Source organism: Zea mays, chromosome 4 (genome assembly GCF_902167145.1).
Source record: "Zea mays cultivar B73 chromosome 4, Zm-B73-REFERENCE-NAM-5.0, whole genome shotgun sequence".
Taxonomy (NCBI): Eukaryota; Viridiplantae; Streptophyta; class Magnoliopsida; order Poales; family Poaceae; genus Zea; species Zea mays.
This window is the reverse complement of record NC_050099.1, coordinates 249,078,868-249,106,393: the sequence shown is the minus strand read 5'-3', so window position 1 is coordinate 249,106,393 and position 27,526 is coordinate 249,078,868. Positions and strand designations below refer to the sequence as shown.

Below are 27,526 nucleotides of genomic sequence, written 5' to 3'. Positions count from 1 at the left end.
TCGAGCCCTCGGACCCTATCGAACGGGTCCGGGTCCGGCAAATCACCTGCAGGTACTTTTGGAGCGCGCCTCTGGGCTACTAGCCGACCCTTATCGAACGGGGCATGGACGTCCACTCGGATCACCCGTTAGCAACTCACTGGAGACACCATGTTCGGCGCCCTCCGAGGGCAACATGGCGCTTCCCCCCCCCCCCTTCCTCCTTGCGAAAAGGCGATGAAGGGGCATATGATAAAAGTCGAGACAGTCCTTGATCGTCCTCTCGCTCCGTGCAGAGGCTCGGGGGCTGCTCTCGCAAACCCGGCTACGGCCAAACCGTTGACAGTGTCAACATACCAGCCTGAAAACTCGGAACCTGACCACGCACCCGGGCTACAATCAGGTCGCATGAGGGAACAACCAGACCAGCTGAGGCATCACGAAAGACATTAAGACCTAAGAGGAGTCAAACCACTCCTTCGAGGCCTCGGGGGCTACACCCGGCGGGTGCGCTCACGCGCACCCACCGGAACAAAAGTGTAACCGAGAAAGGTCGGTCCCCTCGCAAAAAATGCGACAAAGCCTCCAAGCGAGTACCAACACTCCCTTCGAGGCTCGGGGGCTACTGTCGGGTACCGTAATTAGGAGTACCCCCAACACTCCTAAACACGGCTGGTAATCACCATCAGTGCAAGCGGCAAAGACTGATGGGCACGATTCAGGTCAAGGCTTCGTCTACTCAAGGGACGTGATCTCGCCTCGCCCGAGCCCAGCCTCGGGCGGGAACAGTAGTCCCAGACGACTTCTAGCCTCGCCCGAGGGTCTCGTCAAGCAACGGACGCACCCTCGACTCGCCCGAAGCCCAGCTCGGGCAGATTTTGCAATGAAGCAACCTTGGCCAGATTGCCTCACCAACCGACCGTATCGCAGGCGCATTCAATGCGAGGATCGCCTGACACCTTATCCTGACACACGTGCCTCACTCGGCAAGGTCGAAGTGACCGTAGTCACTTCGTCCTTACACTGACCGACCTGACAGGAAAACAGCGCCGCTCACCCCTCTCTGACTGCTGTGCCACCCGCCAGGGTGAGGCTGACAACAGCTAAGCTCAGCCTTAGGCGCAACAGGAAACTCCGCCTCGCCCGACCTCGGGCCTCGACCTCAGGAGGAGGTCTCCACCTCGCCCGACCCTAGGGCTCGGCCCCCGCCTCGGCCTCGGAAGGAGGACTCTGCCTCGCCCGACCCCAGGGTTCGGCCTCAACCTCGGCCTCGGAAGGTGGTCTCCGCCTCGCCCGACCCAGGGCTCGACCTCTACCTCGACCTCGGGAAGAATCGCGTCCTCGCTCGACCCCGGCCTCGGCCTCAGGAGGAGTCTCCGCCTCGCCCGATCTTGGGCTCGGATCGACCGCACCATGGGGGATACACCATTACCCTACGCCTAGCTAGCTAGTTCAGGCTACGAGGAACAAGACCGGCGTCCCATTTGGCTCGCCCCGGTAAACGAGTGATGATGGCTCCCCGCGTGCGTCCATGACGACGACGATTCTCAGCCCCCTACGGAAGCAAGGAGACGTCAGCAAGGTCCCAGCAGCCCCGACAGCTGTGCTTCTACAGGATTTGAGCGCTCCTCCGACGGCCACGTTACCGCGTACACAGGGCTCTAGCGCCCCTCCGACAGCCACGTTGGCATGTACACAGGGCTCAGGCACCTCTCTGTCGGGCACGTTAGCGCATAGCTACACCCCATTGTACACCTGGACCCTCTCCTTGCATCTATAAAAGGAAGGTCCAGGGCCTCCATGCGGGAGGGTCACGCGGGAGAACGAGCCGACGAACAGGCTCACCCTCTCTCTCTCGCGAACGCTTGTAACCCCTACTACGAGCGCATCCCCTGGCGCAGGATAACACGAGCCGCGTTTTCCCCTTATGTTCCGTCTCGCGCCAACCCATCTGGGCTGGAACACGCAGCGACAATTTTACTCGTCGATCCAGGGACCCCCGGGGTCGAAACGTCGACATGGGGGTACCCCTAATTACGGTATCCGGCAAAGGGGTTAAGAAAACAACGATAGATTTTTTTGTTTTTTAAATAAGACAAGTGATCAAATTTATTAAAAAATAAACGAATTATAAATATAACGGGTAGTACAACTTAAATATGTGCCGTTTTTTCCTAGCAAGTACACCTTATCTTGCAGCATTGTGATACCACTATTTTTTAAAATGAAAACAAATATGAAAGGTGTGGACCAATGACATGGCTGCCTAGCATGGTGGCGCTGTCCTCGTCGGCAGAATATGGCAACGTGCCGGCTCCTTGTTGCTTGTGTACGCTGCCTAGCTTGGATGTCCCACACGTTCCACACGCTGGACACTTGTTGTAGTCGCTGTCACGCTCTTGCCTCGCTCCTTCCCGGCTACATTACATAACGGATCGGAGTGTGATGATCCATCGATGGAGCTGTGAGCTGAGCTGAGCTTACCACCACCACACACGGGAGATAGCTATAGCTAGCATAGCCAGTCAGCGACTTAGCAGCAGCTAGCTAGCCATGCTGCCGTCCTTCGTGTCGCCGACGGCGAGCGCCGCGGCCTCGGTGACGCCTCCGCCGCGGCCGATACCAGGCAGCTACGGGCCACCGGTGCTGGGCCCGCTACGGGACCGGCTCGACTACTTCTGGTTCCAGAGCCAGGACGAGTTCTTCCGGAAGCGCGCGGCGGCACACCGCAGCACCGTGTTCCGCACCAACATCCCGCCCACCTTCCCCTTCTTCGTGGGCGTGGACCCGCGCGTGGTCGCCATCGTGGACGCCGCCGCCTTCACCGCGCTCTTCGACCCGGACCTCGTGGACAAGCGCGACATCCTCATCGGGCCCTACAACCCGGGCGCCGGCTTCACCGGCGGGACGCGCGTCGGCGTGTACCTCGACACGCAGGAGGAGGAGCACGCGCGCGTCAAGACCTTCGCCATGGACCTCCTCCACCGCTCCGCCCGCACCTGGTCCGCCGACTTCCGCGCGAGCGTCGGCGCCATGCTGGACGCCGTGGACGCGGAGTTCGGCAAGGACGACGGCAGCGACAAGAAGCCCTCCGCCAGCTACCTCGTCCCCCTGCAGCAGTGCATCTTCCGGTTCCTCTGCAAGGCGTTCGTGGGCGCCGACCCGTCCGCCGACTGGCTGGTGGACAACTTCGGCTTCACCATCCTGGACATCTGGCTGGCGCTGCAGATCCTGCCCACGCAGAAGATCGGCCTCGTCCAGCCGCTGGAGGAGCTGCTCATCCACTCGTTCCCGCTGCCCTCCTTCCTCATCTGGCCGGGCTACTACGTGCTGTACCGCTTCATCGAGAAGCACGGCGCCGAGGCCGTGGCCTACGCCGAGGCGCAGCACGGCATCGGCAAGAAGGACGCCATCAACAACATGCTGTTCGTGCTCGGCTTCAACGCCTTCGGCGGCTTCTCCGTGTTCCTGCCCTTCCTCGTGGCCAAGGTCGGCGGCGCCCCGGCGCTGCGCGAGCGGCTGCGGGACGAGGTGCGGCGCGCCATGGTGGGCAAAGACGGCGAGTTCGGGTTCGCCACCGTCCGCGAGGACATGCCGCTGGTGCGGTCGACGGTGTACGAGATGCTGCGGATGCAGCCGCCCGTGCCGCTGCAGTTCGGGCGCGCGCGCAGGGACTTCGTGCTGCGCTCCCACGGCGGCGCCGCGTACCAGGTGTCCGCGGGCGAGGTGCTGTGCGGGTACCAGCCGCTGGCGATGCGGGACCCCGAGGTGTTCGAGCGGCCCGAGGAGTTCGTGCCGGAACGCTTCCTCGGCGACGAGGGCGCCAGGCTGCTGCAGCACCTCTTCTGGTCCAACGGGCCGGAGACGGCGCAGCCCGGGCCCGGGAACAAGCAGTGCGCCGCCAAGGAGGTGGTGGTGGACACGGCGTGCATGCTGCTGGCCGAGCTGTTCCGGCGCTACGACGACTTCGAGGTGGAGGGCACCTCCTTCACCAAGCTCGTCAAGCGCCAGGCGTCGCCGAGCGTGGCGCAGGCAGCAGCAGCCGCCGGAGCGCAGCAGTGAGTGCGCTGTATAGGATCCATCGGTGGCGTGCGACGTCGCCGGCGCCGGCGCCGGCCAAGCAATAAAGTAATGAGTAGGCCCTCCTCGTCATCCACATGCTCGTCTGTGTTCGACTTCGATCGGTGTCTCTTCCTCCCGGCCGGCCGCTGGCCGCCAAACAGCCGTTGTGGTAATAAAAAAATCATTTGTGGAATTGCAGAGTGTACCGTGGTCACACACACTTGTACAGTGAATTCTTTAGTGACGCTGCAATAAAATTGAATGAACATGTACTCGCTCCTCGATTGTCTTGTTGCTTAATTACCTCCGATCAAACTAAGAAAAACTCTGAACCCTTGACTTAATTTTTCATGGCTTGTTTCATTTCTTGTTACGCTAAGGATAGATCATGAAGAACCAACAAAACCCAATATTTACAGATAAATCATAGAAACCACCAAAATGACAGGAAGTCACACCCAACGTTCCCGTCTCAGATAAACTGAATTTTTTTAACTCATACATTTCTTGACATTTTAGCTAAGATAAAGTGATATATTAAATATATTTTTATGAGTATTTTGTGTCATATACTAGTACTCATTTACAGTACACACAGATAGAAAATATCTGAAGCAAGACACACGAGGCCGAGTAAGAACAAAAAGAAGAAGAGTATCCATGCAGCAGCTGATTGGATGGCGCTCGTTCGTCGTCTCTTGCGATTATTGGCCACGTCAACACTGGGAGGGATGGAGGAACGCGTCGTCATGCCATTGCCATGCGCACGGACAGTGACTCAGACGCGCGCGGGAACACATGCATTTATCCGTCTCTGAGCGAAATATTAGCTCCATTTTTTTTTGTTCGTCCACGAACTGTTAGCAGCTGGAGTAAAGTTCTTCGCCATAGCATCATCACCCCTAAACTTCAGTCTTACAGCCATGCATGTGCTAAACATCATGCCGGGGATTTTGAAATAATCGGTTCGCTCACTGATCTATTTTTATGCATGGATGCATGTGATTGAAGTGAACTGTAGAGAGAGAGAGAGAGAGAGAGAGAGGGCCGGGATATGCTAGCTCAGCGACACACACACATACTCGACAGGGGCCATGTGTGGGAGGGGGCCCATTTCAGCGGTGCCTCACAAATATCTCGCGATGCGAGGTCCAAGTTCACTTGGCACAACGCTAGCTCCCTGTCTCCGTCGCAGGCAACGCACATGCACATGTGAATAGCTCGTGCTCATGCAAGTGTCCAGAGGCAGCCAAAACCATAGGGCAAAAAATTTTAAAAAAAGGAGAACAGATGTATACATACATACAGATAACTATGTGAAATCAGAGGAGAACATCCTCATTTTAGAGAGAGAGAAAAAAAAGGGTAAAAATGGCTAGGAATGGGACAGAAGCCATCCTGCCCCCCATATACCTGATTCAGATTTCGATTGAAACGAACGTTCGGTCTCTGAAGTCATCCTGATTCAGATGTTCACTCTCTGAAACTTGGCAGTCAAACACTCAAACAGATGCAGAACTCGGACAGTTCTTGCGCGGCTGTGGACCAAACCACTGACCAGTGAGGCAGTGACCACATGCTGCTGCAAGCGGAGAAGCCACGGTCTCGTTGATCATGGCACTGCAACCGGGCGCCCTTGCTGGTTGGCCTCCGGATCCGGACCACCACCCGCCACCGCCAGTGGCTGACACCAACGCCGCTGTGGTGGCTACGGGCCAGTAATGGGCTCCGCTAAGGAAGGCCCAACAATAATAAATAGGCTTCGGGCCACGACCGACCGAACACGTAGCCGACACGCTTCACTTTGTCACTACCATCCATCTAGGCATGCAGATGCCTCGAGGGAGCGAGCTCAAAAAAAAAATATGTGTGCACATTAAAATAATAGAATTATTTGAATATTTAACTGTTTGCAGTACAAAGGGTAGTTCAGTCTCCGGTTATAATAGCATGTTACTTTGATGCTGCTTATCAGGGGCGGAGCACCCATTATGGCTTACTATGGCTTGAGCCATACCTAAAATACATGTTTGGTGTAGTGGTAAGTTCATACTACTTGTTATTAACAGGTTCTAGGATCAAGTCCCATGTGGTGCATCATGTTTTTTCTCTTTTTTGTTTTTTTTCAGCCATACCTCGTTATTATTTTGTCCTCCGCCACTGCTGCTTATAGTGGCTCATTTGTTATATACAAACACAAAACGAACGTAGTTGTGGATTTAGATGTCACAGAATAATACTACGGTCTGTAATTAGTTTCTGAAGCAGTGTACCCAAAATAAGTATCAGCAATATATACAATGCTTTTCTACGCAACAAAACAAAGTGCATACATGCATGTGGAGATAGAGGAGATGTGGCAATAATGTATCTATTGCTTCATGCACACATACTCTATACCCTGATTGACCAATTGGCAATTGTACACTTGTTTTACTGCACATTGCTAGTGAATGACCCATGAGACGACCACAGACGGTGAATGGGAGCCAATCAAAATTTTGCTGCCGAACACTGGAAATGAGCACTTCACTTCAATTGAAATGCAGTAAGCAACTTCACTTAAATTGAAATGAAGTAAGCACTCAAACCAAAATCACATCAACAAACCAGTGATCTCATGCTTTCAAAATATTCCTAATACTTCTTTGGTGTGATCGAACCTCGGTAAAAATCGTGTGTCTCGTGTGCTTTTGGTTGATGTGTTTTTGTCTTTCATCTTCTCATATTTACTTAGTTGGTTTTCATTCAATGTTTCCATTGTGTTTATTGTTAGTAGATCTAAATATTTTTAATTCTGTTCGCAGTTGAACACAAGAAGCCCCGATTGAATCGGCCTCACCTGTTCAACTGTGTGTTCTCACAAAATCTCGAAGTTTTTTTTGTTAAAAAACGAGGTGTAGCCTATTCACCCCCTTTGGGCTAATTTCAATTGGTATCGGATCTACGTACCTCATTGTTAGCTCTTAACTGTGTGAGGAAATGATCGTGTTGGCTCCAAGGAACAACGATGATCCTATCATCAAATAAATTCTGATCGCAACGAGTGGTGAGGAGTTGGATCCTCAAATCCTCATGAAGATTGCTGAAAACATGTTCCTCAAGATGAAAGAGGACGATGCCAAGATAAAGGCCGGAGAAGAAGAAGCAAGGAGAAAAGTTGAGGAAGAAGACAAAGGAAAGAAGAATATCAACTACAGCGATGACTTGGTTGAACTCCTGGTGTTTAAGGTAATGAGAAAAATGAACATCAACACCAAGAGTCACCAAGTAAGAGTAAGGGCTATGAATTCAATAAAGTTCAATTTATTGAACACTTAACTTCAATTGAAATGAAGTAAGCAGTAGATGTGGCAATAAGTTATCTACTTCTTCATGCACACAAACTTTGTACCCCTAACTGACCAATTGGTAGCTTTACACTTGTTTTAATGCACATTGCTAGTGAAGGACCGGTGACACGACCATAGGATGTCAATGGGAGCTAATCAAAATTTTGTTGTCGAACACTCGAAAATGAACACTTAACTTTATCTGAAATGAAGTAAGCACTCAAACAAAAATCACGTAAGCAAATCAGTGATCTCATGATTTCAAAACAAACGGATCGCAAATCAGACACTAGAAAGTCCGAGTCCGTCCGCCCGTTGGAAACCAGAGAAACCCGAAGGTGCCAAGTTTGGTAAAAAGAAATTATAGCGTCCTCGCGTACCGACCGGGGCACGGCCGGACCGTCCACGTCTGCTTTATCTGACATCTGACGATACATTTAATGTTCTTATAGCCATTACTACTAACCGTTCTGATTTTAGCCGTTGATGTGCAAGGGGGATCGTCCGGACCAGGAGTGTGGACTGTCCGCGCTTGGCAGATCCGACCTACGTGGTCTACTCAACGGGGAGTAGGTTCTTCGGAACCGAACATCGGGAAACAAATCATCGTGTTCATTTGTGTTGCTATATTATTCTTCCTCTCTTTCCTCTCTAAAGTTCTCTTACTTAGCCTTTTGAGTTAGCTCCCAAAGTAAATCCGCACATAGATTGAGCAACTCATGGGAAGGAGAACCATCTTCCGTACACTATTTTTATTATTACTAATTCTAACACAAACTTTGGATAAAGTTTGTGTTCAAAATTCGTGATGCATATGTCGTAGTTCCTCAATGGATGTAAGGTCCCGGTCAACGATGTCCTAGCCTTGCTATACTAACTTGGCCTTAGTGATGCAAATTCATCCCCGTCGGGCGTTATGGTCGATTGTCGTCTCACGGTGGGGAACTCCAAGCGTTGTGGTGTGGAGGGGAGCATTGAGCAACACTTTGTTTGTTTGTTTGAGCTGCATCTCCTAGAGCGTTTTTTTGTTGTTGCAAAACAGCAAAATGGTGTTGTTGGGCTTTCAAATTTAAGAATTCAATGATAAAATTTCGATAATACTGTTAGCTTCATAAACTTAGGAAGTTACAAAAGTCCCATAAAAATAGACTTTCCAGTTTTTCATATAAACTCAGCTTTTATGAACTTTTAACTTTTTTCGGAATCTAAAAAAACATGTGTGTTTGTGTTTAATTTTCTGTTTTCTCACGAAACAGACATGGCATAAAAACGTGTTGACTGAAGGTCATGCAAGCATGGCCTAACTAAAGACGTGTTCGCTGTTGGCCTGCAATACTAGTTTGGTTCCAGGGTTTCGTGGACTCACCGCTAGATCGGAAATGAACTGATGCTTGAATGAATGAGTTTAATGAAGAGCCGATTTTTTAATCGAATGTAGAGGATATTGTTATCTGGAACTGTGTTTACAAGAATGTCACCCACTTCCATTTGGGTTCATATTACTGTGCGTTAGTTGGATCCCAGATCGGAGGAAAGTCAGGTTTCATCACCAAACCCACTATTAAAATTCAAACAAAATGTTGATCAAAGAAACGGCCACATGTAACACACTCTTGAGATTTTAGGAGGTGGGCACATGTAATATGAAAGCAAAAAAAAAAATCTCCTTTTTTTGTTGTTGTTCTTTGTCGTTGAGTGCGTAGTAGTGAGAAAGAAAGAAAGCAGTAGAGGTAGGTGGGCAGTCCAGGTTGCAGTCCCAGATCGTCAAAGCCTCGCCTCGCCTACACTCCACCACCTCCATCTCGTAAGCTCCAACACACCATCAAATTAATCGCGCTCCTTCTCCCACCAGCTCTCCCCCTTTTTTTCCTGCCCACATACAAATGCTTGGGCATTAGCGATCCTCCTCCTCGTTCTCCTTCCCCTTCTCCCTCCTCTGGGTCTGGGTGCGCCCTCCCCTGCTCCACTTCTCCGGCGCTGACATGACGTCCACGGCGTACTCGCGGTCGTCCAAGCTGCCGGGCGGCGAGCGGCGGCTGCCCCCGCGCCTCATGCGGGGGTTCGCGTCCAAGATCGAGCCCAAGAAGCTGGGCGTCGGCCTCATCGCCGGCTGCTGCCTCGCGCTCCTCACCTACGTCTCCCTCGCCAAGCTCTTCGCAATCTACTCCCCTGTCTTCGGTGCGTGCGCTCGAGTTCCCCTTCATTCCTCCTCCTCCTCACGAATCTAACCACAGCTGCCTTCCTCTCTTCTCAGCTAGCTCGGCCAACACGTCCGCGCTGATGCAGCAGAACGCGCCGCCGACCTCGTCCAAGCCGTCCGTGCCGGAGACGGAGACCATCCCGCCGCAGGAGACGATAGGCGGCGGCGGCGACAGCTCGGATCCCGTCGATCTGCGTGAGGGCGCGACGGGCTCCGAGGAGCCCGGCTTGCCGGAAGCTGCCCTCACGAGGAAGGACATGGCGGCGGGCTCCGACGAGCCCGGCTTGCCCACCAGGAAGGACGACGGCGAGGATGCGGCGGCCGAGCCCACCACCAAGCCATGTATGTACTGTATGCTAATCCCACCTCTCTTTTCGTTTTCCTTTCATTGACAAAAGGGGATCTTTTTCTTTCTCGCACAACGCAACTTTAATAAATGGACGCAAAGGAAAGCAGAGGCAGCTAACGAACCATTAGCTTAGCTGTGTACTTGCCAAAAAAAAAAAGGAAATCTTGTTGGCTGGCGAAATAAAATTTCGGCGTTGGAAAACCAGTAGCAGATTTTGTGGTACGAGTAGATCCGACGCGTCTTCTCTTTCAAATGGCGCTCATTTAACTTAGCTGCTGCAGCTGAGGATGGCAAGGGCAATGGCAGTGGTGGCGGGCAAGGAGTAGGCAAGATGATTTGCGACGAGAACGGCGTGGACGAGGGGTTCCCGTACGCCCGGCCGACCGTGTGCGAGCTGTCCGGCGACGTCCGCGTGAGCCCGAAGCAGAGGACGGTGTACCTGGTGAACCCGTCGGGCGGCGGCGGGTTCGACGAGCGCGGCGAGAAGCGGGTCCGGCCGTACGCCCGCAAGGACGACTTTCTTCTCCCCGGCGTGACGGAGGTGACGGTGAAGTCGGTGCCTTCGGCCGCGGTGGCGCCCAAGTGCACGAGGCAGCACACCGCGCCGGCGGTGGTGTTCTCCGTGGCCGGGTACACGGACAACTTCTTCCACGACATGGCGGACGCGCTGATCCCGCTGTTCCTGACGACGGCGCACCTGGACGGCGACGTGCAGCTGCTGGTGACCAACTACAAGCCGTGGTGGGTGCAGAAGTACACGCCGGTGCTGCGGAAGCTGTCCCGGCACGACGTGATGAGCTTCGACGCCGCGGACGAGGACGACGCCGTGCACTGCTTCCCCGCGGGCGCGTTCCTGGGGCTGTACCGCGACCGGGACCTGATCCTGTCGCCGCACCCGACCCGGAACCCGCGCAACCTGACGATGGTGGACTTCGCGCGGTTCCTGCGCGGCGCGCTGGCGCTGCCGCGCGACCGGCCCGCGGCCCTCGGGGAGCAGCCCGGGGCGCGGCCCCGGATGCTGATCGTCTCGCGCGCCGGCACCCGGCGGCTGCTGAACCTGGACGAGGTGGCGGCGGCGGCGGACGAGCTGGGGTTCAACGTGACGTCGGCGGAGGCCGGCGCGGACGTGCCGGCGTTCGCGGCGCAGGTGAACGCGGCCGACGTGCTGGTGGGCGTGCACGGCGCCGGGCTGACGAACCAGGTGTTCCTGCCGACGGAGGCCGTGGTGGTGCAGATCGTGCCGTGGGGCAAGATGGACTGGATGGCCACCAACTTCTACGCGCGGCCGGCGGCGGGGCTGGGGCTCCGCTACCTGGAGTACTACGTCGGGGCGGAGGAGACGAGCCTCAAGGACAAGTACCCGCGGGAGCACGTGGTGTTCAGCGACCCCATGGCGCTCCACAAGCAGGGGTGGCAGGCGCTCGCCCAGACCGTCATGAAGCAGGACGTCACCGTCAACCTCACTATGTTCCGGCCCGTGCTGCTGCAGGCGCTCGACAAGCTGCAGCAGTGAGGGACCGTGATTCCTGCTACTGTTCGTCTTCCTCGAATTCGCCATTGCCGACCGGCCATCCCGAGACTGTGGAGGCTAGCTAGCTGCTGCTGCTCCTGCCAAGTACAGTACTATCGCTAGAAAAAAAGAAAAATGAGAGATAGAGAGGGAATGAAGGAGGCTTCAAATTTGCAATCGAGTTGGTTTGTATTTTTTTTGGTTTCAACCGTAGCAGTGCAGCAGAAACACCAGCTTGGATAGTGCGTTTTACATACACTACAGTCTACACGCGAACAAGAATCATGTTCATTCTTTTCCTTGACGAGTTGACTCCACCTGGCAATGGCATTCTTCTTCTACTGATGAACACATCACTAATGTATTTTGGGGATTGAGCTGTTCGGAGCATGTGCTACAGCTGTGCATTATTCCATCTACCTTTCTGTGTGGCCTGTGCTGTGCATGATTCCATCTGCATCCCAGACTCAGGCTAGCTCCAGCAAGACACCCTAAAGGGTTCTGTACCCTAAATATAGAGGATCAAATGGTCCTCTATGCTCTCCAGCAGCGTTCTCTAAACGGTCCTCTAAATTTAGAGGACGCTGCTGGATTCTCTATCTATAGAGTTTCTCTAAACGGTCCTCTATCCATTTAAATACTTTAAATAACCGGTTTAGCAAAACTAAAATATGTACAATACATTTGAGAGTATGACAAATACGTATGTATAAAAAACAAAAATAAAAAATGTTTCTAATATAGATATTTGAGTATAGAGGACGTGATTTAGAGGACGTTGTTGGAGAGGAATGAGATATAGAGGCTGGAATCTTTTAGAGGAAACTGTAAAGTACGGATATAGAGGATGAATATAGAGGACGTTGCTGGAGACAGCCTCAGACTGCTTGCTTTGTGCCTTCCCGCCGTTGACTCCGAAGTCCAACGCCTGCATTTTCTTTTTCACTTTGCACGAAGCTATGCTGAGCATGACACAGAAGTACAGAACAGAAGCTACATCGTCATCGTCATCCCCAAGCACCACAAAGAAAGGGGAATACGTTGTTGTTCTTTCATTCTAGGTACATGCAATGCAACCGCTGCAGGTGCAGGGGCAGGCCGGTCCTGCAAAGCAACCTAGCAGCTTCTTTGCTTCCAACTCACGTGCTATCTCTCTATCTGACTCTATCTCTCTCTCTCTGTGTGTGTATCCAAACTGAAACAAGCTTTCTAGAGCTCGTCGGTTCCGGTTTCGTTGTCCGGGAAATCTGAACGCAGCTCTCAGCTCCAACCCCGTGAAAAAAATAAAATCGAAAGGCATGCTTGCTTGCCGGTGTCCAAGTTAGGTGCAACGAAAACGAAAAGCGACAACGTCGGTTGCTGCTTCTCTGTCGACAACCAGTTTGGTAGACCTGAAAACGTTAATGCATATTTTTTTGACCTTGCTACGGCTGAGCTCGATCGGCGCTGCTAGCCGATAGTTCCAAATGGTAGCGAGGCAGAGGCTTGCTGGTGACAGGACAGGCAGGCAGTCTCCTCTTCTTCAAGTTTAGCTTCTTCAGCGGACCATGCGGCTTCCTCCAGATCAAGGAACAATTGGACATGATACCTTTGCTACTATACCTTCTCTTCTTCCCGTAGTTACATCATGCTCCCTCTGTCCCACAATAAAAATCATTTTTGGAGGTTTATTGGATTCACACAATACTTCATCTATGTGTTATATATATATGTCTAAATTCATCTTCATCCATTTGAATATAGACCCAAAAAAAATCAAGAACTAAAACACCTACTATCAGAAATTCAGCAAAGTTGATTTCCTGTAAAGCACACAAACTGGCTACTTTATATATTGTATGCAACAGGCTCAGAAAAAATATATATAGCTCAACCAAGAAAAGCACAAAAGAAGCTAAGTACTAGTTACAACCACTGGAAGATTATATAAGGATTAAAAAATCAAAAGCTACAACGCGGAGGGAGTAGTTTTTATAGTTTCCTGGTCTTCAAGACTAGCTATGGAATATGGATTATGCTGCTGCCACAGGCCCAGCGCATTCCAGCATCACCATGGCGCTCGAACAGAAGAAGACTATCGTGGTGGGGCTATCACCTCACCACCGTCGCGGTTGGGGGCTCAAACCACCGGGTGGCCAAAAGCCCGTGTAAGAAGGGCAAGGCAAAAGCTTCCGCTCGGCCCATTTATGAACCAAAAGCCCATAAACCAGCGCTTCTTGCGTCGGCCGCTATAAAGGGCTAGGGTTTTTTGCGCATCTCTGATTCCACGCCGCCACTCACGACCACGCCGCGCCTCCGCCTGGAACCCTTTAGCCGAGCGGAGCAAGGAAAGAAATGGTACGCGCTCCGCCTCCCCTCCGCTTCCGTCAGCCCCGCTAACGTGCTGTTGTTGTGCCTCACAGGGGAAGGGTACGGGCAGCTTCGGCAAGCGCCGGAACAAGACGCACACGCTCTGCATCCGCTGCGGCCGCCGCAGCTTCCACCTCCAGAAGAGCACCTGCTCCTCCTGCGGCTACCCCGCCGCCCGCATCCGCAAGTGTGAGATCCGCCTCCTCGCTCCTTATTTCCCTTACTCCATTTCCCCCCGCTGCTAGATCTAGCCAGTTTTAGTGCTCCCCTGTGCTTGTCCTGTGATGTTGCTCCGTGTCGCATATAGCTAGATGGCCAAACAATGTGATTTGGACGAGCTTTTGGACGTCGTCACATGTGTAGTAGCGTTCGTGTTCCCTTATAGTTTTGTGTGCATATCCGTTCATTATTATGTTCCCGGCTTATGTGCCGCTGAACTCGTTCTTGCGGGAAATGATGAATGAAACATTGGTCCGTGTTTCTGATTATACTTGACTGACAACAATGTTCTCCAAGCTGATCCCGGTGTGCCAATTGTTGATTTTATGGTACTTCAGAACAGTTGATTCGGCTGAACACTATTAGATTTTGTTGCTGCTCACGCCTTGTATATTTGTGCATAGCACTCATTTAGAAATCTCATTTTGTGCACTTTTTTAAATCTGTTCACCCTGGATTCTTTGTACTTACTACTGAATGAAAGCTATGATGAACTGTGAAATTATATTCGCATGTCAGACTTCAGAGATGCCTTGGCATTAATGAGAAGATGTTTCATGTTCTGAGCGTCACTGCGTCAGCCGACTAACTATTGTTTTTGATGGGTCACTGGCTTCTTGTATTCAAGACAGATGTTCCTGCATGCTTCCCCTGTTAAAACCTTTTGTAATGTTTTCTATCACAATGCTGCATCTTGTACCTTGAGTGTTAATGTTTCTCTTTGAAAATATCGGCATTTAGTTAGATATGTTTCTTACCTGAGATACTTAGCTTGGTATTTCTTGCCTGTTTCCATGGTCAGATGAAGAGTATAAAACTGCAACAATATGATGGGATTGCTTTCCTGTGATTCCCTTGTTTTAAGTCTCTGATGACCCCTCTACATTTTTAGAATTTCTTTGCATTCTGTTTCTCTCTCTCTCTCTCTGCCTTAACATATTTCTGTTTCATTTGTTTGTCTTATGGGTTCAGGTCCATGATGTTTGAAATCCTGTAAATTGTGAATCTAGCAGTGTTTAAAAGGTTACTAGGTGTCTAGGCGAGTGCTGACTCTGCCTGGACGTTTAGGTGGTGCCTAGGTGTCCACCTTTAAAACATCGAAACCTGCTTTTAGGATTATAATCTGTGTTTGATTTAACTTTATATGCCTTGCCCCTCACCTGGATGTACTCGATGCTAACATAGTGGTCCACAATTTTCAGATAACTGGAGTGTGAAGGCCATCAGGCGTAAGACAACTGGTACCGGAAGGATGAGGTACATGCGACACGTGCCTCGCCGTTTCAAGAGCAACTTCAGAGAAGGTACCTTTGTCTTTGTTGTTGACAATCCCTGCAATTTGACATGGAAATTCTCATCTTTGTGTTAAGTTTGGGTGACTTAATTTGATTGGTTTTCTTAACCTCAATTCAGGGACTGAGGCTGCCCCAAAGAAGGGTGTTGCTGCTGCCAACTAAGTGTGGTCTTGCTGCCATCAAGAAGCGCTAGAACTTGAGACTTTTTGATTGAATTGTACTTCTGAACTATTTAGCCCATAATACTATGCTTGAATTAATTTCAGACGCCCTGGAGAGGTATATGTATCTTTTTGGTGAGAATGGTTCAGTACGCTCTAGCCTTGAAAAGCGTTGTGCACGTCTGCCATGTTACGTCATGCGTTTATCAGATTTTTTGTTTTTACCGTCGATCGACAGCCACAGTAACGAAAAACGACTCGTAATTCAAACAAAGTAAGTTGCCGAAAAAAAAAGATATCACATAGCCCATTAAAAAATTATATAAAAATTTAAATAAAACCTAAATTACATAGTTCATTAAAAACTGCATTGCCCCCTTTACTTTTTTTCTTGTTTGTTTGGTCATCTATTTTTTAAATGTCTAGCCATTTTTTAAAGGTAAACATGTGGAGCTTTCTTGTCATTTTTGTGGTATATTATTTGATCTATCAAAATTGCTTGCTGGCCCCTGTTTCGCTATGTCCTTTTTGTTACTGCCTCTTATTCAGCTTGTTCGCTGCGGCTTGCTGCGGCTGCGGCTGCGGCTTCTACAGTATTTTTCTCTCTATGGATTGCAGCTGCAGCAGTCCAAACAGCTGCAACAGTGTCGGCTTGTAGCCAGCCGAACACGCCCATTGGTCTTTTGCCTTTGTGTTGACTGGCGATAGCTGTATGAGATGATGTGGAGCTATAATGTTGAGGCGGCATCGTTTGCAACCATTTGTCGGAGTCAGTTACGTGCTCTGACATGGGTGTTGGGGCGTTGCTTAGATTACTTGGTACATTTACATTTTATAGTTGCGATTCCACCTTAGATCCATACCCTAAACGAAGGTTCAAAAGCATATAAAGTTAAACGAAGATGAAAATGTGTGAATGAAGGTGATATCTTGAGAATTAGAGGTAAAAGTGTGTTAATGATTCTAAGCACCCCTCTATTTAGGATGTATTTAGATTTTTTTTTGCAGCTTGGGCCTATCAAAACCTAAAAATAACTTCCAACAATGTAGCTATTTTTTTATATAACAAACTAATATAGGACCTCAGACCTCAGGTGACAAATATAGTACCTCTACGTAGCAGACCTATCCAATGAATTTTCAACCGGAAGTTGTTTTGGAGATCTGCCCAGACGCCACTCTCCTCCCTCTCCACCGCTAATAGTTATCGTAGGTATTCTTTCAATACATTTAATTTTATGTATTTGGACTAGAAGAATTGCAATGATCACAGACTTGACTGATGTCACCTTCAATAGACATACTAGGTAGGTGCCCGTGCGATGCCACGGAACATAAATTGCGAACCTCTAATGGACTTCATTTGAGACAAGTGATGCTCAAGAAAATGGGGGTAAACTGACACAGCTATCACTTGCATTACTTGCCCTATGCACAGAAGAATCTGACACAGCTATCACCCATGAAGATTTCCGGTTAACTTGTGGAACCGGACTTCATTTGAGACAAGACAACAATACCAGTGTTGAGCTTGCCACTCGGCCATGGCACATGTGAGAACACGAGATGATCAAGTAAGAACTGAACATAATGCACTAATACAAAAGGCTGGCTTGTGTTCGCTTCCTTGCTCCACAGGAAACATAGCTGATATACAAATCGAGAAGTTTTACATATAGAGTAAAAAAAGGTCCTGCTCTCGTGTTTTCGTGTAAAACTGGATTCTGTTCAGTTCTTACTGTGGAGCTATGCTTCCTAGGTAAAACTTCTCGATTTGTATAACTTCTCGATTTGTATAAAAACTTCTCCATTTACATATTGGGAAGTCTATATGTAAAACTTCTCGATTTGTATATCAGCTATGCTTCCTGTGGAGCAAGGAAGCGAACGCAAGCCAACCTTTTGTATTAGTGCATTCTATTCGGTTCTTACTTGATCATCCCGTGTTCTTGTGTGTGCCATGGCCGAGTGGCAAGCTCAACACTGGTATTGTTGTCTTGTCTCAAATGAAGTCCGGTTCCACAAGTTAACCGGAAATCTTCATGGGTGATAGCTGTGTCAGATTCTTCCGCGCATAGGACAAGTAATGCAAGTGATAGCTGTGTCAGTTTACCCCCATTTTCTTGGACATCACTTGTCTCAAATGAAGTCCATTGGATATTCACAATTTATGTTTCGTGGCATCGCACGGGCACCTACCTATAAAATACAGAAAACACAAAGAAGTATTTATATTTGGTACGGTACTAAGCACTCACGTACGCACACTACAAAACGAATACGCTAGGCTAGGCATGTTGATTGGAAGAGCTCTTGCCATTGACGGCATTGGAAGGGGTCGACTCTATTAGTCATGAAACGACCTACAGAATACAGATTGCATCACAGAAACACCAAACACCAGAAATCAAGTAAGACACTGGGCAACTTGAATGCAGGTAAACCGTACCTGGGGGAGGAGATCCCCCTCACCAGTAATAAAGTTTTAACAGTCAAGAGGACTATGTATTTACAGCGTTTGAGACTGGATCAACCGGCAATGATAGATCAGGTGAATATATGGCGGAGGAGGCCTCCTGAGTAAGAGAACGACTTCTCCGTCTCCTCCAGGCAGTGGTCCTTCTCCTCCCGAGACCAGCTCTGAGAAACCAACCAGTACATGGAAAAGAATTTGACAGTTAGTTTTTCCTTCGAGAATCTGTCGTTCAGTTTAAAAAGCTTTGGTACTTGCGTTTGGTTCCAGGGACTTACCGAAGCGACTTGGTTAAGCTTGTTGCGGACGTTCTGCAGCAGCTGGGAGACATTGCCCTCCCACTTGTAGAACTCCAGCTCTTTGTTGTTCAGAATCTTCTCGGAAACCTAAGATACCAGGAGCACATGGTACTGTGTTAAATGATACGAGATAATGGAGGAACATGTAGTTTCAGACTTCTGAACTGCCCAGATCAGCAACGAAAGGTAATCATATTCCTAACCAGAAGTGCACTGTAGTATCGACAAAGAAAAAAGGCACAAGGAATCATATTCAATAGAGAATGCATATGCATGCTTGGGGATTTGATGGCATCACACACCTGAGTGTGCCAATGCTGTGTAAATTATGCTTGCCAAAACAATGTTGTGACATGATGCCATGTACTACTCAGTATTTTGTCATTTTCTCAGAAGGGGGGAGGGTCACCTTTTTGCCAATCATTCGGCCTCCAGCAGTATGAGCAAAGTACACTATCGGCGTTTCGAGACCGGGGGGTCCCTAAGCCGACGAGTGAGTGTGCTGCGTGCCCCAGCCCAGATGGGTCGAGCGCGTGGGCGAGCGCGAAGGGGGGAGAGGCGAGGTGGCCGGAGACGGGCGTGAGAGAGGTGGAAGTCCCGCGGCCTTCGTGTTCGTCCCGCGCCCAGGTCGGGTGCGCTTGCAGTAGGGGGGTTACAAGCGTCCACGCGGGTGAGGGAAGCGAGCGGCCCCAAGAGAGCGCCTGTCCCGTCCTCGGTCCCGCGCGGCCAACCTTCTCTAAGAAGGCCCTGGCCCTTCCTTTTATAGTCGTAAGGAGAGGATCCAGGTGTACAATGGGGGTGTAGCAGAGTGCTACGTGTCTAGCGGAGGGAGAGCTAGCGCCCTAAGTACATGCCAATGTGGCAGCCGGAGAGATCTTGGCACCCTGCTGGTGTGATGTCGTGGCTGTCGGAGGAGCAACGGAGCTTGGCGGAAGGACAGCTGTCGGAGCGGTCGAGTCCTTGCTGACGTCCACCGGCTTCTGTAAGAGAGCTGAGAGCCGCCGCCGTCATAGAGCTTGGGAGGCGCCATCATTGCCTATCTGGCGGAGCTGGCCAGATGGGACACCGGTCTTGTTCTCTGCGGCCCGAGTCGGCTCGGGGTAGAGTGGTGATGGCGCTCCTTGTTGACGTGGCGGGCCCGCGCCCGAGGCCGGGCGACGTGGGGGCTCCTCCGAAGCTGGGGTCGAATCTGTCTTCCGTTGCCGAGGCCGAGTCCGAGCCCCTGGGTCGGGCGAGGCGGAAGTCGTTCGACAGAGGCCAGGGCGGAGTCCGAGCCCTAGGGTCGGGCGAGGCGGAGTTCGTCGTCTTCCGGGGCCGAGCCCGAGTCCAAGCCCTGGGGTCGGGCGGAGCGGAGTTCGCCGTCTTCCGGGTCTTAGCCCGAGTCCGAGCCCTGGGGTCGGGCGGAGCGGAGTTCGCCGTCTTCCGGGTCTTAGCCCGAGTCCGAGCCCTGGGGTCGGGCGGAGCGGAGTTCGCCGTCTTCCGGGGCTTAGCCCGAGTCCGAGCCCTGGGGTCGGGCGGAGCGGAGTTCCCTATGGCGCCCTTGGCGAGGCCTGACTGCCTGTCAGACTCACTCTGCCGAGTGGCACTGCAGTCGGAGTGGCGCAGGCGGCGCTGTCCTTCTGTCTGACCGGTCAGTGGAGCGGCGGAGTGACGGCGGTCACTTCGGCTCTGCCGGGGGCGCGCGTCAGGATAGAGGTGTCAGGCCACCTTTGCGTTAAATGCTCCTGCAACTCGGTCAGTCGGTGCGGCGATTTAGTCAGGGTCGCTTCTTAGCGAAGCCAAGGCCTCGGGCGAGCCGGAGATGTGTCCGCCGTTAAAAGGGGGGCCTCGGGCGAGACGAAAGTCCCTCGAGGTCGGCTGCCCGAGTCCGAGGCTAGGCTCGGGTGAAGCGTGATCGAGTCACTCGTATGGACTGATCCCTGACTTAATCGCACCCATCAGGCCTCTGCAACTTTATGCTGATGGGGGTTACCAGCTGAGAATTAGGCGTCTTGAGGGTACCCCTAATTATGGTCCCCGACAGTAGCCCCCGAGCCTCGAAGGGAGTGTTAGCACTCGCTTGGAGGCTTTCGTCGCACTTTTTTGCAAGAGGACCAGCCTTCCTCGGTTGCATTTCATTCCGGGGGGTGCGCGCGAGCGCACCCGCCGGGTGTAGCCCCCGAGGCCTCGGAGGAGTGGTTTCACTCCTTCGAGGTCTTAATGCCTCGCGTAACGCTTCGGCTGGTCTGGTCGTTCCCTCATGCGAACTGGCCGTAGCCCGGGTGCACGGTCGGGGCCCAAGTTCTCAGGCTGGTATGTTGACGCTGTCAACGGTTCGGCCGGAGCCGGGTTTGCGAGAGCAGCCCCCGAGCCTCCGCACAGGGCGAGAGGACGATCAGGGACAGACTCGACTTTTTGCATACGCCCCTACGTCGCCTTTCCGCAAGGAGGAGGGGGGAGTGCGCCATGTTACCCTCGATGGGCACCGAACATGGTGTCTCCGGTGAGCTGCAAGCGGGTAATCCGAGTGGACGTCCGTGCCCCGTTCGTTGGGGGTCGGCTAGGGGCTCAGAGGCACGCCCAAAAGTACCTGCGGGTGATCTGCCGGACCCGGTCCCCTGGCGACGGGGTCCGAGGGCTCGATGCCTCCCTCCGATGGGATTCCGTTACAAGATCGCTCCCGCTGGTCTCGGAAATGTCCTAGGGTACCTCGGGAGCGCAGCCCGAGCCTCGGTTATGTATCGAACGTACCCCTTGTCATCCCTCGCTCGGCGTCTGAGGCGACTGTGAACCCTTCGGGGGCCAGCCTTCGAACCTCTGATCAGTAATGGGCGCGGAGCCTGAGTAGCCTGAGGCGGCCATGGAACCCTTCGGGGGGCCGGCCTTCGAACCCCTGACCAGTAGTGGGTGTCGGGCCCACGCGATCTGAGGCGACTGTTGAACCCTTCGGAGGGCCAGCCTTCGAACCTCTGATCAGTAGGGGGGCTCGGAGCCCGGTTCCTTCACAGGGAAGGATCCTTTTCGGGGTATCCCCCTTTCACGGTCCCTCTTGTAAGAGATAGAGAAAGAGGAAAAAAAAGGAAAAGGATACGAAATCGAACGACGTGGCGTACCTTTTTTGGCGCGGTTATTACGGCGAAGGCGAAGCGTCGTCCGCTTCCCCTGCCAGAAGCGCCGCCTGTCCTGCCGCGGAGTTAATGCGACGGGGCGAGTGGTTGGCGGGGCGGCCGTCGCGCGTGCGCGAGCCGTTCGAGGAACGGATCACGGGCGCACCGTCTTCACACCGTGGGAGGAGGCTCTCTTGCTGTCCCTGGATGGGACGTGAGCCTGGCTGACGACGTGACTGCTGCTCCCGTCCGCCTGCCATCGTCATTACTGCCGGCCCACTTTCGGCCGCATTGACCGTCGCGCCAGGCTGGCGCCGCTGGGTCGTGCGCTGGGTCGCCTCGAGTCGCGGCATAGGCTCCGCAACCGAAGAGGTGCGACGGTGGCACAAGTGGTGGCGCGGTTGCTTGCATGCAGCAACTGGCGCGCTGGTTGCGTGACGCGTGGGCCTGGGCCTCCAAGCTGGCGTGTCAGAAGTCGGAGAAGCGCGTCCACCTGGCGCGGTTGCATGCCGCCTGCATGGCTACCCGCCCCTCCCGCCCGTTGGTCTGGGCAAAAGTGGGGGGTCGCTTGTAACCGCTGGGCGGTTGTGCGCACCACGTGCGGCGGTTCGGCTTCTTCTGCTCGGAGCCGGTCTGCATGACATGTGGGACCCAGCCCCCAAGTCGCAGGGGTGGGCCTTGGAGCGTGTTGGAGAAGACTCAGCCCGCGGCGTTTGGGGGCGCACGTAGGGAGAGTTGCCTTTAAAAGGAGGGCGACCCCTTTCGGAAGGCAACCACATCTTCTTCCTCCCTCATGCGTCGTGTCTTTCCATCTTCCAATCCCCCGGATGGGGGGTACCCACCGTCTTTCCGCCTCCATCGTTCGGCCTCAAGGATTTTCATCACGCAGCCCGGCCGCACCCCTCCACCGGTGGTCACCCGGGATGGCGACCTCCGGTTTGATGGTGGGGAAAGCGAGCCAGGCTGCGGCCTCTACCCCTCCCTCGGCCTCAAGGATTTTCATCATCCAGGCCAAGATGAAGGATGAGGCGAGTCGGGGGGCTGCCCCCGCATGGGTCGGCTGCCTTTTTCTTCCCCCGCGCCTGGGGGAGAATGGCATCCCTCAGTCCCACGGGGACTTCCTCCAGCCATGCTGGGATAGGTAGGGCGCCAGTAGCCCTGGGTCTCCGTCTCCCGGCCTGAATGGCTGGTTCTCGTCCTCTGCGGGTGAGAGCCCTCCTGTCGCAACACCTGCCCCAAAGCTGCTGCCTAAGCCGCTTCGCCGCCCGGGGCGGGGGTGGTTGTTGTCGCAGTCGGAACGGACGGCGGCGAGCCGCTCATCAGTCTTCTGTTGTTCCGCAGGCCTTCCCCCTCGGAGTGGGGTTGTTCGTACCTGCGGAGGGGGAACCGGAGTTCCGTTTGTAATGGCATTTCGATTGCCAGGGTTTTTTGTTCATTGTGGCTGTCGAGGCCTGAACATGTATGTAATTTCGGCACGGAGCCGTGTTTTTTCCTCATTTTCGAGCACTAAGTCTCGCCTGTTGATTATCTGTACCGCTTCACCAAGCATGAGTCGCCCCGCGTCAAGGTGACGAGTGAGGTATCCGTATCCCGGAGGCGTAGGAATCCCTCGGCTCGATCGGCCTTGTTGTCTGAGGCTCCTCTAGCTTAGTTAAAGAGACCCCTCGGCCGCTCTTCGACGAGCCGAGGCCAGGGGTAGCGATATCAGTACGAACAGAGGCGGAGTTGGCTCGAAAATGGGAACCTGGTTGGCCGGAGCCTAGCCGGGTTGTCCGTCAGCAGATCCGACGCCGGAGTCGATCAGCCGAGGCCTCGGGTCGGGCTAGCGCCCTTGGAAGATGGTTGGCCGAGGCCCCGGGGGTAGCCGGCCGAGCCGCCTGCTCGGGCCGGATTCCCAGAGAAGTCCCTGGACCGCGCCGCCGTCCGAGGCTGGGTCGGACCTTGCTGAAGACGTCGTCGATGCCGAGGGTGCTACGGCCCCCTTCAGCGTGAAGACCCGAGCCTGCAGGATCAGATCGTCTTGTAGCGCGTGCCTTCTGCGGCCGTTGAGGCCAGAAAACACACCCTCGCTGCGCTTGTAAAGCTGCGTCTCTTTTCCCCTTATTCCGAGCATCTGGACTTTCCGTCGGTAACAGGGATGTTTGTGCGGGCGAGAGTTGCTTCTCGCGGAAGGTGATGAGTGAGGTATCCGTATCCCGGAGGCGTAGGAGTCCCTCGGCTCGGTCGGCCTTGCCGCTTACGCGTACCTTCACCCGTCCATGAGGCTCTGTCGCCGACCTAGTCGAGGAAGCTTGAAGGACCACTTTGGCAGAAGAGCTTCCGAACGTGAAGACTTGTCCGGTCCACGGAGTCGCTTTATCCGAACGCGAGTTACTTATCGCAGAAGGTGATGAGTGAGGTATCCGTATCCCGGAGGCGTAGGAGTCCCTCGGCTCGGTCAGCCTTGGCTGCTTACGTGTACTCCGTCGTTTCCAGGATCTGCTTTTCGAAGTAGTCAAAAAGCACGAAAGAAATTCTGCTAAAAAGAGATCTTTTTTCGAGGGAAAAATTCGACGCAGAGGGGGTCTCCCCCCTTTTAGCCCCCGAGGGAGGGTCGGGCTTTGCCGAGGCGAGGCCGACCCTTCCTTGATGACTAAACTTTTGCGTGGGTGCGAGGTATATGAACAACTTGAAAACATCTTAAGGGTAGAAGCGACGTAGCTGTTTGATGTTCCAAGCGTTGCCGTAGACCTCACCTTGATTGTTGGCCAGCTTGTATGTTCCGGGCTTCAGGACTTTGGCGATGACGAATGGCCCCTCCCAGGGGGGCGTGAGCTTGTGCCTCCCTCGGGCGTCCTGCCGCAGCCGAAGCACCAGATCGCCCACCTGGAGGTCTCGGGACCGGACCCCTCGGGCGTGGTAGCGTCGCAGGGACTGCTGGTACCGCGCCGAGTGTAGTAAGGCCTTGTCCCGAGCCTCCTCCAGCTGGTCCAGCGAGTCTTCTCGGCTAGCTTGGTTGCTTTGTTTGTTGTAGGCCTTCGCCCTCGGGGAGCCGTATTCCAGGTCAGTGGGCAAGATGGCCTCGGCCCCATAGACCAGGAAGAACGGCGTGAAACCCGTGGCTCGGCTTGGCGTTGTCCTCAGGCTCCAGACCACCGAGGGGAGTTCCTTCATCCATCGCTTGCCGAACTTGTTGAGGCCGTTGTAGATCCGGGGCTTGAGCCCTTGTAGAATCATGCCGTTGGCACGCTCCACTTGCCCATTCGACATGGGATGAGCCACGGCGGCCCAGTCCACCCGGATGTGGTGATCTTCGCAAAAATCCAAGAATTTTTTGCCGGTGAACTGGGTACCGTTGTCGGTGATGATGGAGTTTGGGACCCCGAAGCGATGGATGATGTTGGTGAAGAACGCCACCGCCTGCTTGGACCTGATGCTGTTTAGGGGTCGGACCTCGATCCACTTGGAGAATTTGTCGATGGCGACCAGCAGGTGCGTGTAGCCCCCGGGCGCCTTCTGCAAGGGACCGACGAGGTCCAGACCCCATACAGCAAAGGGCCAGGTGATGGGTATCGTCTGCAGAGCCTGAGCGGGCAGGCGGGTCTGCTTCGCATAGAATTGGCACCCTTCGCAGGTGCGGACAATTCTAGTGGCGTCAGCCACCGCCGTTGGCCAGTAGAAGCCTTGCCGGAAAGCATTCCCGACAAGGGCTCGGGGTGCTGCATGATGGCCGCAAGCCCCCGAGTGTATTTCTTGCAGGAGTTCCTGACCTTCGGCGATGGAGATGCATCGCTGGAGGACGCCCGAGGGGCTGCGGTGGTAGAGCTCCCCCTCATCGCCCAGCAAGACGAACGACTTGGCGCGTCGCGCTACCCGCCGAGCCTCGGCTTGGTCGAGGGGTAGCTCTCCTCGGCGGAGATATTGCAGGTACGGGGCCTGCCAATCTTGATCAGGCGTGGCCCCGCTCTGCCCTTCCTCGACGTCAAGTGCCTCGCCCTCGGGGGCCGAGGGTACCTCGGGCTGTGCCGAGGGTGCCTCGGGCTGTGCCGAGGGTACCTCGGGCTGTGCCGAGGGTGCCTCGGGCTCGGGAGCGTCGTCGATCTTGACAGAGGGTTGATGCAGATCCCGGGAGAAGACGTCTGGGGGGACCGTCGTTCGCCCCGAGGCTATTTTAGCCAGCTCGTCTGCAGTCTCGTTGTAGCGCCGAGCGATGTGGTTGAGCTCGAGCCCGAAGAACTTGTCTTCCAGGCACCGAACCTCATCGCAGTAGGCCTCCATCTTCGGGTCGCAGCAGTGGGAGTTCTTCATGACTTGGTCGATGACGAGCTGCGAGTCACCGCGGGCGTCGAGGCGTCTGACCCCTAGCTCGATGGCGATCCGCAACCCGTTGACTAGAGCCTCGTACTCGGCCACATTGTTGGACGCCGGGAAATGGAGGCGAAGCACGTAGCGTAGGTGCTTCCCGAGGGGCGAGATGAAGAGCAGGCCCGCGCCGGCTCCCGTCTTCATCAGCGACCCGTCGAAAAACATGGTCCAGAGCTCCGGTTGGATCGGAGCTGTCGGCAGCTGGGTGTCGACCCATTCGGCCACGAAGTCCGCCAACACCTAGGACTTGATGGCCTTCCGAGGGGCGAACGAGATTGTTTCGCCCATGATTTCCACCTCCCACTTTGCGATCCTGCCCGAGGCCTCTCGGCACTGGATGATCTCCCCCAGGGGGAAGGATGTCACCACAGTTACCGGATGAGACTCGAAGTAGCGTCGTAACTTTCGCCTTGTCAGGATCACAGCATACAGCAGCTTCTGAACTTGTGGGTAGCGGATCTTGGTCTCGGACAGTACTTCGCTGACGAAGTAGACTGGCCTCTGAACGGGCAATGCATGCCCTTCCTCTTGCCTCTCGACCACAATCGCGGCGCTAACCACCTGAGTGGTTGCGGCGACGTAGACCAAGAGGGCTTCTCCATCAGCTGGGGGCACCAAGACAGGCGCCTTCGTAAGGAGCGCCTTCAGGTTCGCAAGGGCTTCCTCGGCCTCAGGGGTCCAAGCGAAACACTCGGCCTTCCTTAAGAGGCGGTACAGAGGCAGACCTCTTTCGCCGAGGCGTGAGATGAAGCGGCTCAGGGCCGCAAGACATCCCATGACCCTCTGTACGCCTTTTAAGTCCTTGATGGGTCCCATGCTGGTGATGGCTGCAATCTTCTCCGGGTTGGCTTCGATGCCTCGCTCGGAGACGATGAACCCCAGGAGCATGCCTCGGGGCACCCCGAAGACACACTTCTCAGGATTGAGCTTGACTCCTTTCGCCTTGAGACATCGGAATGTCACTTCAAGGTCGGAGAGGAGGTCGGAAGCCTTCCTTGTCTTGACTACGATGTCATCGACGTAGGCCTCGACTGTGCGACCGATGTGTTCGCCGAACACATGGTTCATGCACCGCTGGTACGTCGCGCCCGCATTCCTCAAACCAAACGACATGGTGACATAGCAGTACATGCCGAACGGCGTGATGAAAGAAGTCACGAGCTGGTCGGACTCTTTCATCCGGATTTGGTGATACCCTGAGTAGGCATCGAGGAAGGACAGGGTTTCGCACCCAGCAGTGGAATCCACGATTTGATCGATGCGGGGCAGAGGGTAGGGAACCTTCGGACATGCTTTGTTGAGACCAGTGTAGTCTACGCACATCCGCCATTTCCCCCCTTTCTTCCTCACAAGCACAGGGTTGGCAAGCCATTCGGGATGGAATACCTCTTTGATGAACCCTGCTGCCATTAGCCTGTGGATCTCCTCGCCTATCGCTCTGCGCTTCTCCTCGTCTAATCGGCGCAGAGGCTGTCTGACGGGTCGGGCTCCGGCCCGAATATCCAGCGAGTGCTCGGCGACATCCCTCGGTATGCTGGGCATGTCCAAGGGACTCCACGCAAAGACATCGGCGTTTGCGCGGAGAAAGTCGACGAGCACTGCTTCCTATTTGGGGTCGAGCCCGGAACCGATCCGGATCTGCTTGGAGGTGTCGCCACGGGGGTCGAGAGGGACGGCCTTAACCGTCTCCGCTGGCTCGAAGTTGCCGGCATGACGCTTCACATCTGGCACCTCTTTGGAGAGGTTCTCCAGGTCGGCGATGAGGGCCTCGGACTCGGCGAGGGCCTCGGCGTACTCCACGCACTCCACGTCGCATTCGAATGCGTGTTTGTACGTGGGGCCGACGGTGATGACCCCGTTGGGGCCCG

At 53.9% G+C, this 27,526-nt stretch overlaps 3 protein-coding genes, 2 non-coding genes and 1 pseudogene across 7 annotated transcripts; 5 read left to right on the top strand and 1 right to left on the bottom strand.

Annotated features, from left to right (window-relative positions):
* Window positions 1–2,333: 2,333 nt before the first annotated feature.
* LOC542163 (hydroperoxide lyase 1) lies at window positions 2,334–4,232 on the top strand. Its single transcript, NM_001111785.2, has one exon. It carries the CDS (start codon window positions 2,533–2,535, stop codon window positions 4,039–4,041), a length of 1,509 nt encoding a protein of 502 aa, NP_001105255.2. The 5' UTR covers window positions 2,334–2,532; the 3' UTR covers window positions 4,042–4,232.
* Window positions 4,233–9,113: 4,881 nt separating this feature from the next.
* LOC100282941 (HGA4) lies at window positions 9,114–11,815 on the top strand. Of its 2 annotated transcripts, none has more exons than XM_020551567.2 (3): window positions 9,114–9,551; window positions 9,628–9,915; window positions 10,195–11,815. In XM_020551567.2, the coding sequence occupies exons 1-3, from the start codon at window positions 9,356–9,358 to the stop codon at window positions 11,433–11,435; spliced, it is 1,725 nt and encodes a 574-aa protein (XP_020407156.1). In that variant the 5' UTR covers window positions 9,114–9,355; the 3' UTR covers window positions 11,436–11,815. The 2 variants fall into 2 exon arrangements, with proteins under 2 accessions (XP_020407156.1, NP_001355173.1); NM_001368244.1 differs by having other exon boundaries at window positions 9,186–9,551; window positions 10,204–11,638.
* Window positions 11,816–13,692: 1,877 nt separating this feature from the next.
* LOC103157007 (60S ribosomal protein L37-like) lies at window positions 13,693–15,608 on the top strand. The gene is made up of 4 exons (NM_001368247.1): window positions 13,693–13,769; window positions 13,835–13,970; window positions 15,203–15,304; window positions 15,414–15,608. The coding sequence occupies exons 1-4, from the start codon at window positions 13,767–13,769 to the stop codon at window positions 15,455–15,457; spliced, it is 285 nt and encodes a 94-aa protein (NP_001355176.1). The 5' UTR covers window positions 13,693–13,766; the 3' UTR covers window positions 15,458–15,608.
* On the top strand, window positions 14,479–14,572 carry LOC111591406 (small nucleolar RNA R64/Z200 family). Its single transcript, XR_004858040.1, has one exon. It is a non-coding gene; the product is annotated as a small nucleolar RNA R64/Z200 family (small nucleolar RNA).
* Window positions 14,797–14,877, top strand: LOC111591380 (small nucleolar RNA Z199). Its single transcript, XR_004858013.1, has one exon. It is a non-coding gene; the product is annotated as a small nucleolar RNA Z199 (small nucleolar RNA).
* A 2,255-nt stretch (window positions 15,609–17,863) lies between the features above and the next one.
* LOC109945656 (heme oxygenase pseudogene) lies at window positions 17,864–18,682 on the bottom strand (annotated as a pseudogene). The gene is made up of 3 exons (NR_161290.1): window positions 18,638–18,682; window positions 18,208–18,315; window positions 17,864–18,096 (listed from the first exon to the last, which is right to left on the bottom strand). The product of NR_161290.1 is annotated as a heme oxygenase pseudogene (transcript).
* Between the last annotated feature and the right edge of the window lie 8,844 nt (window positions 18,683–27,526).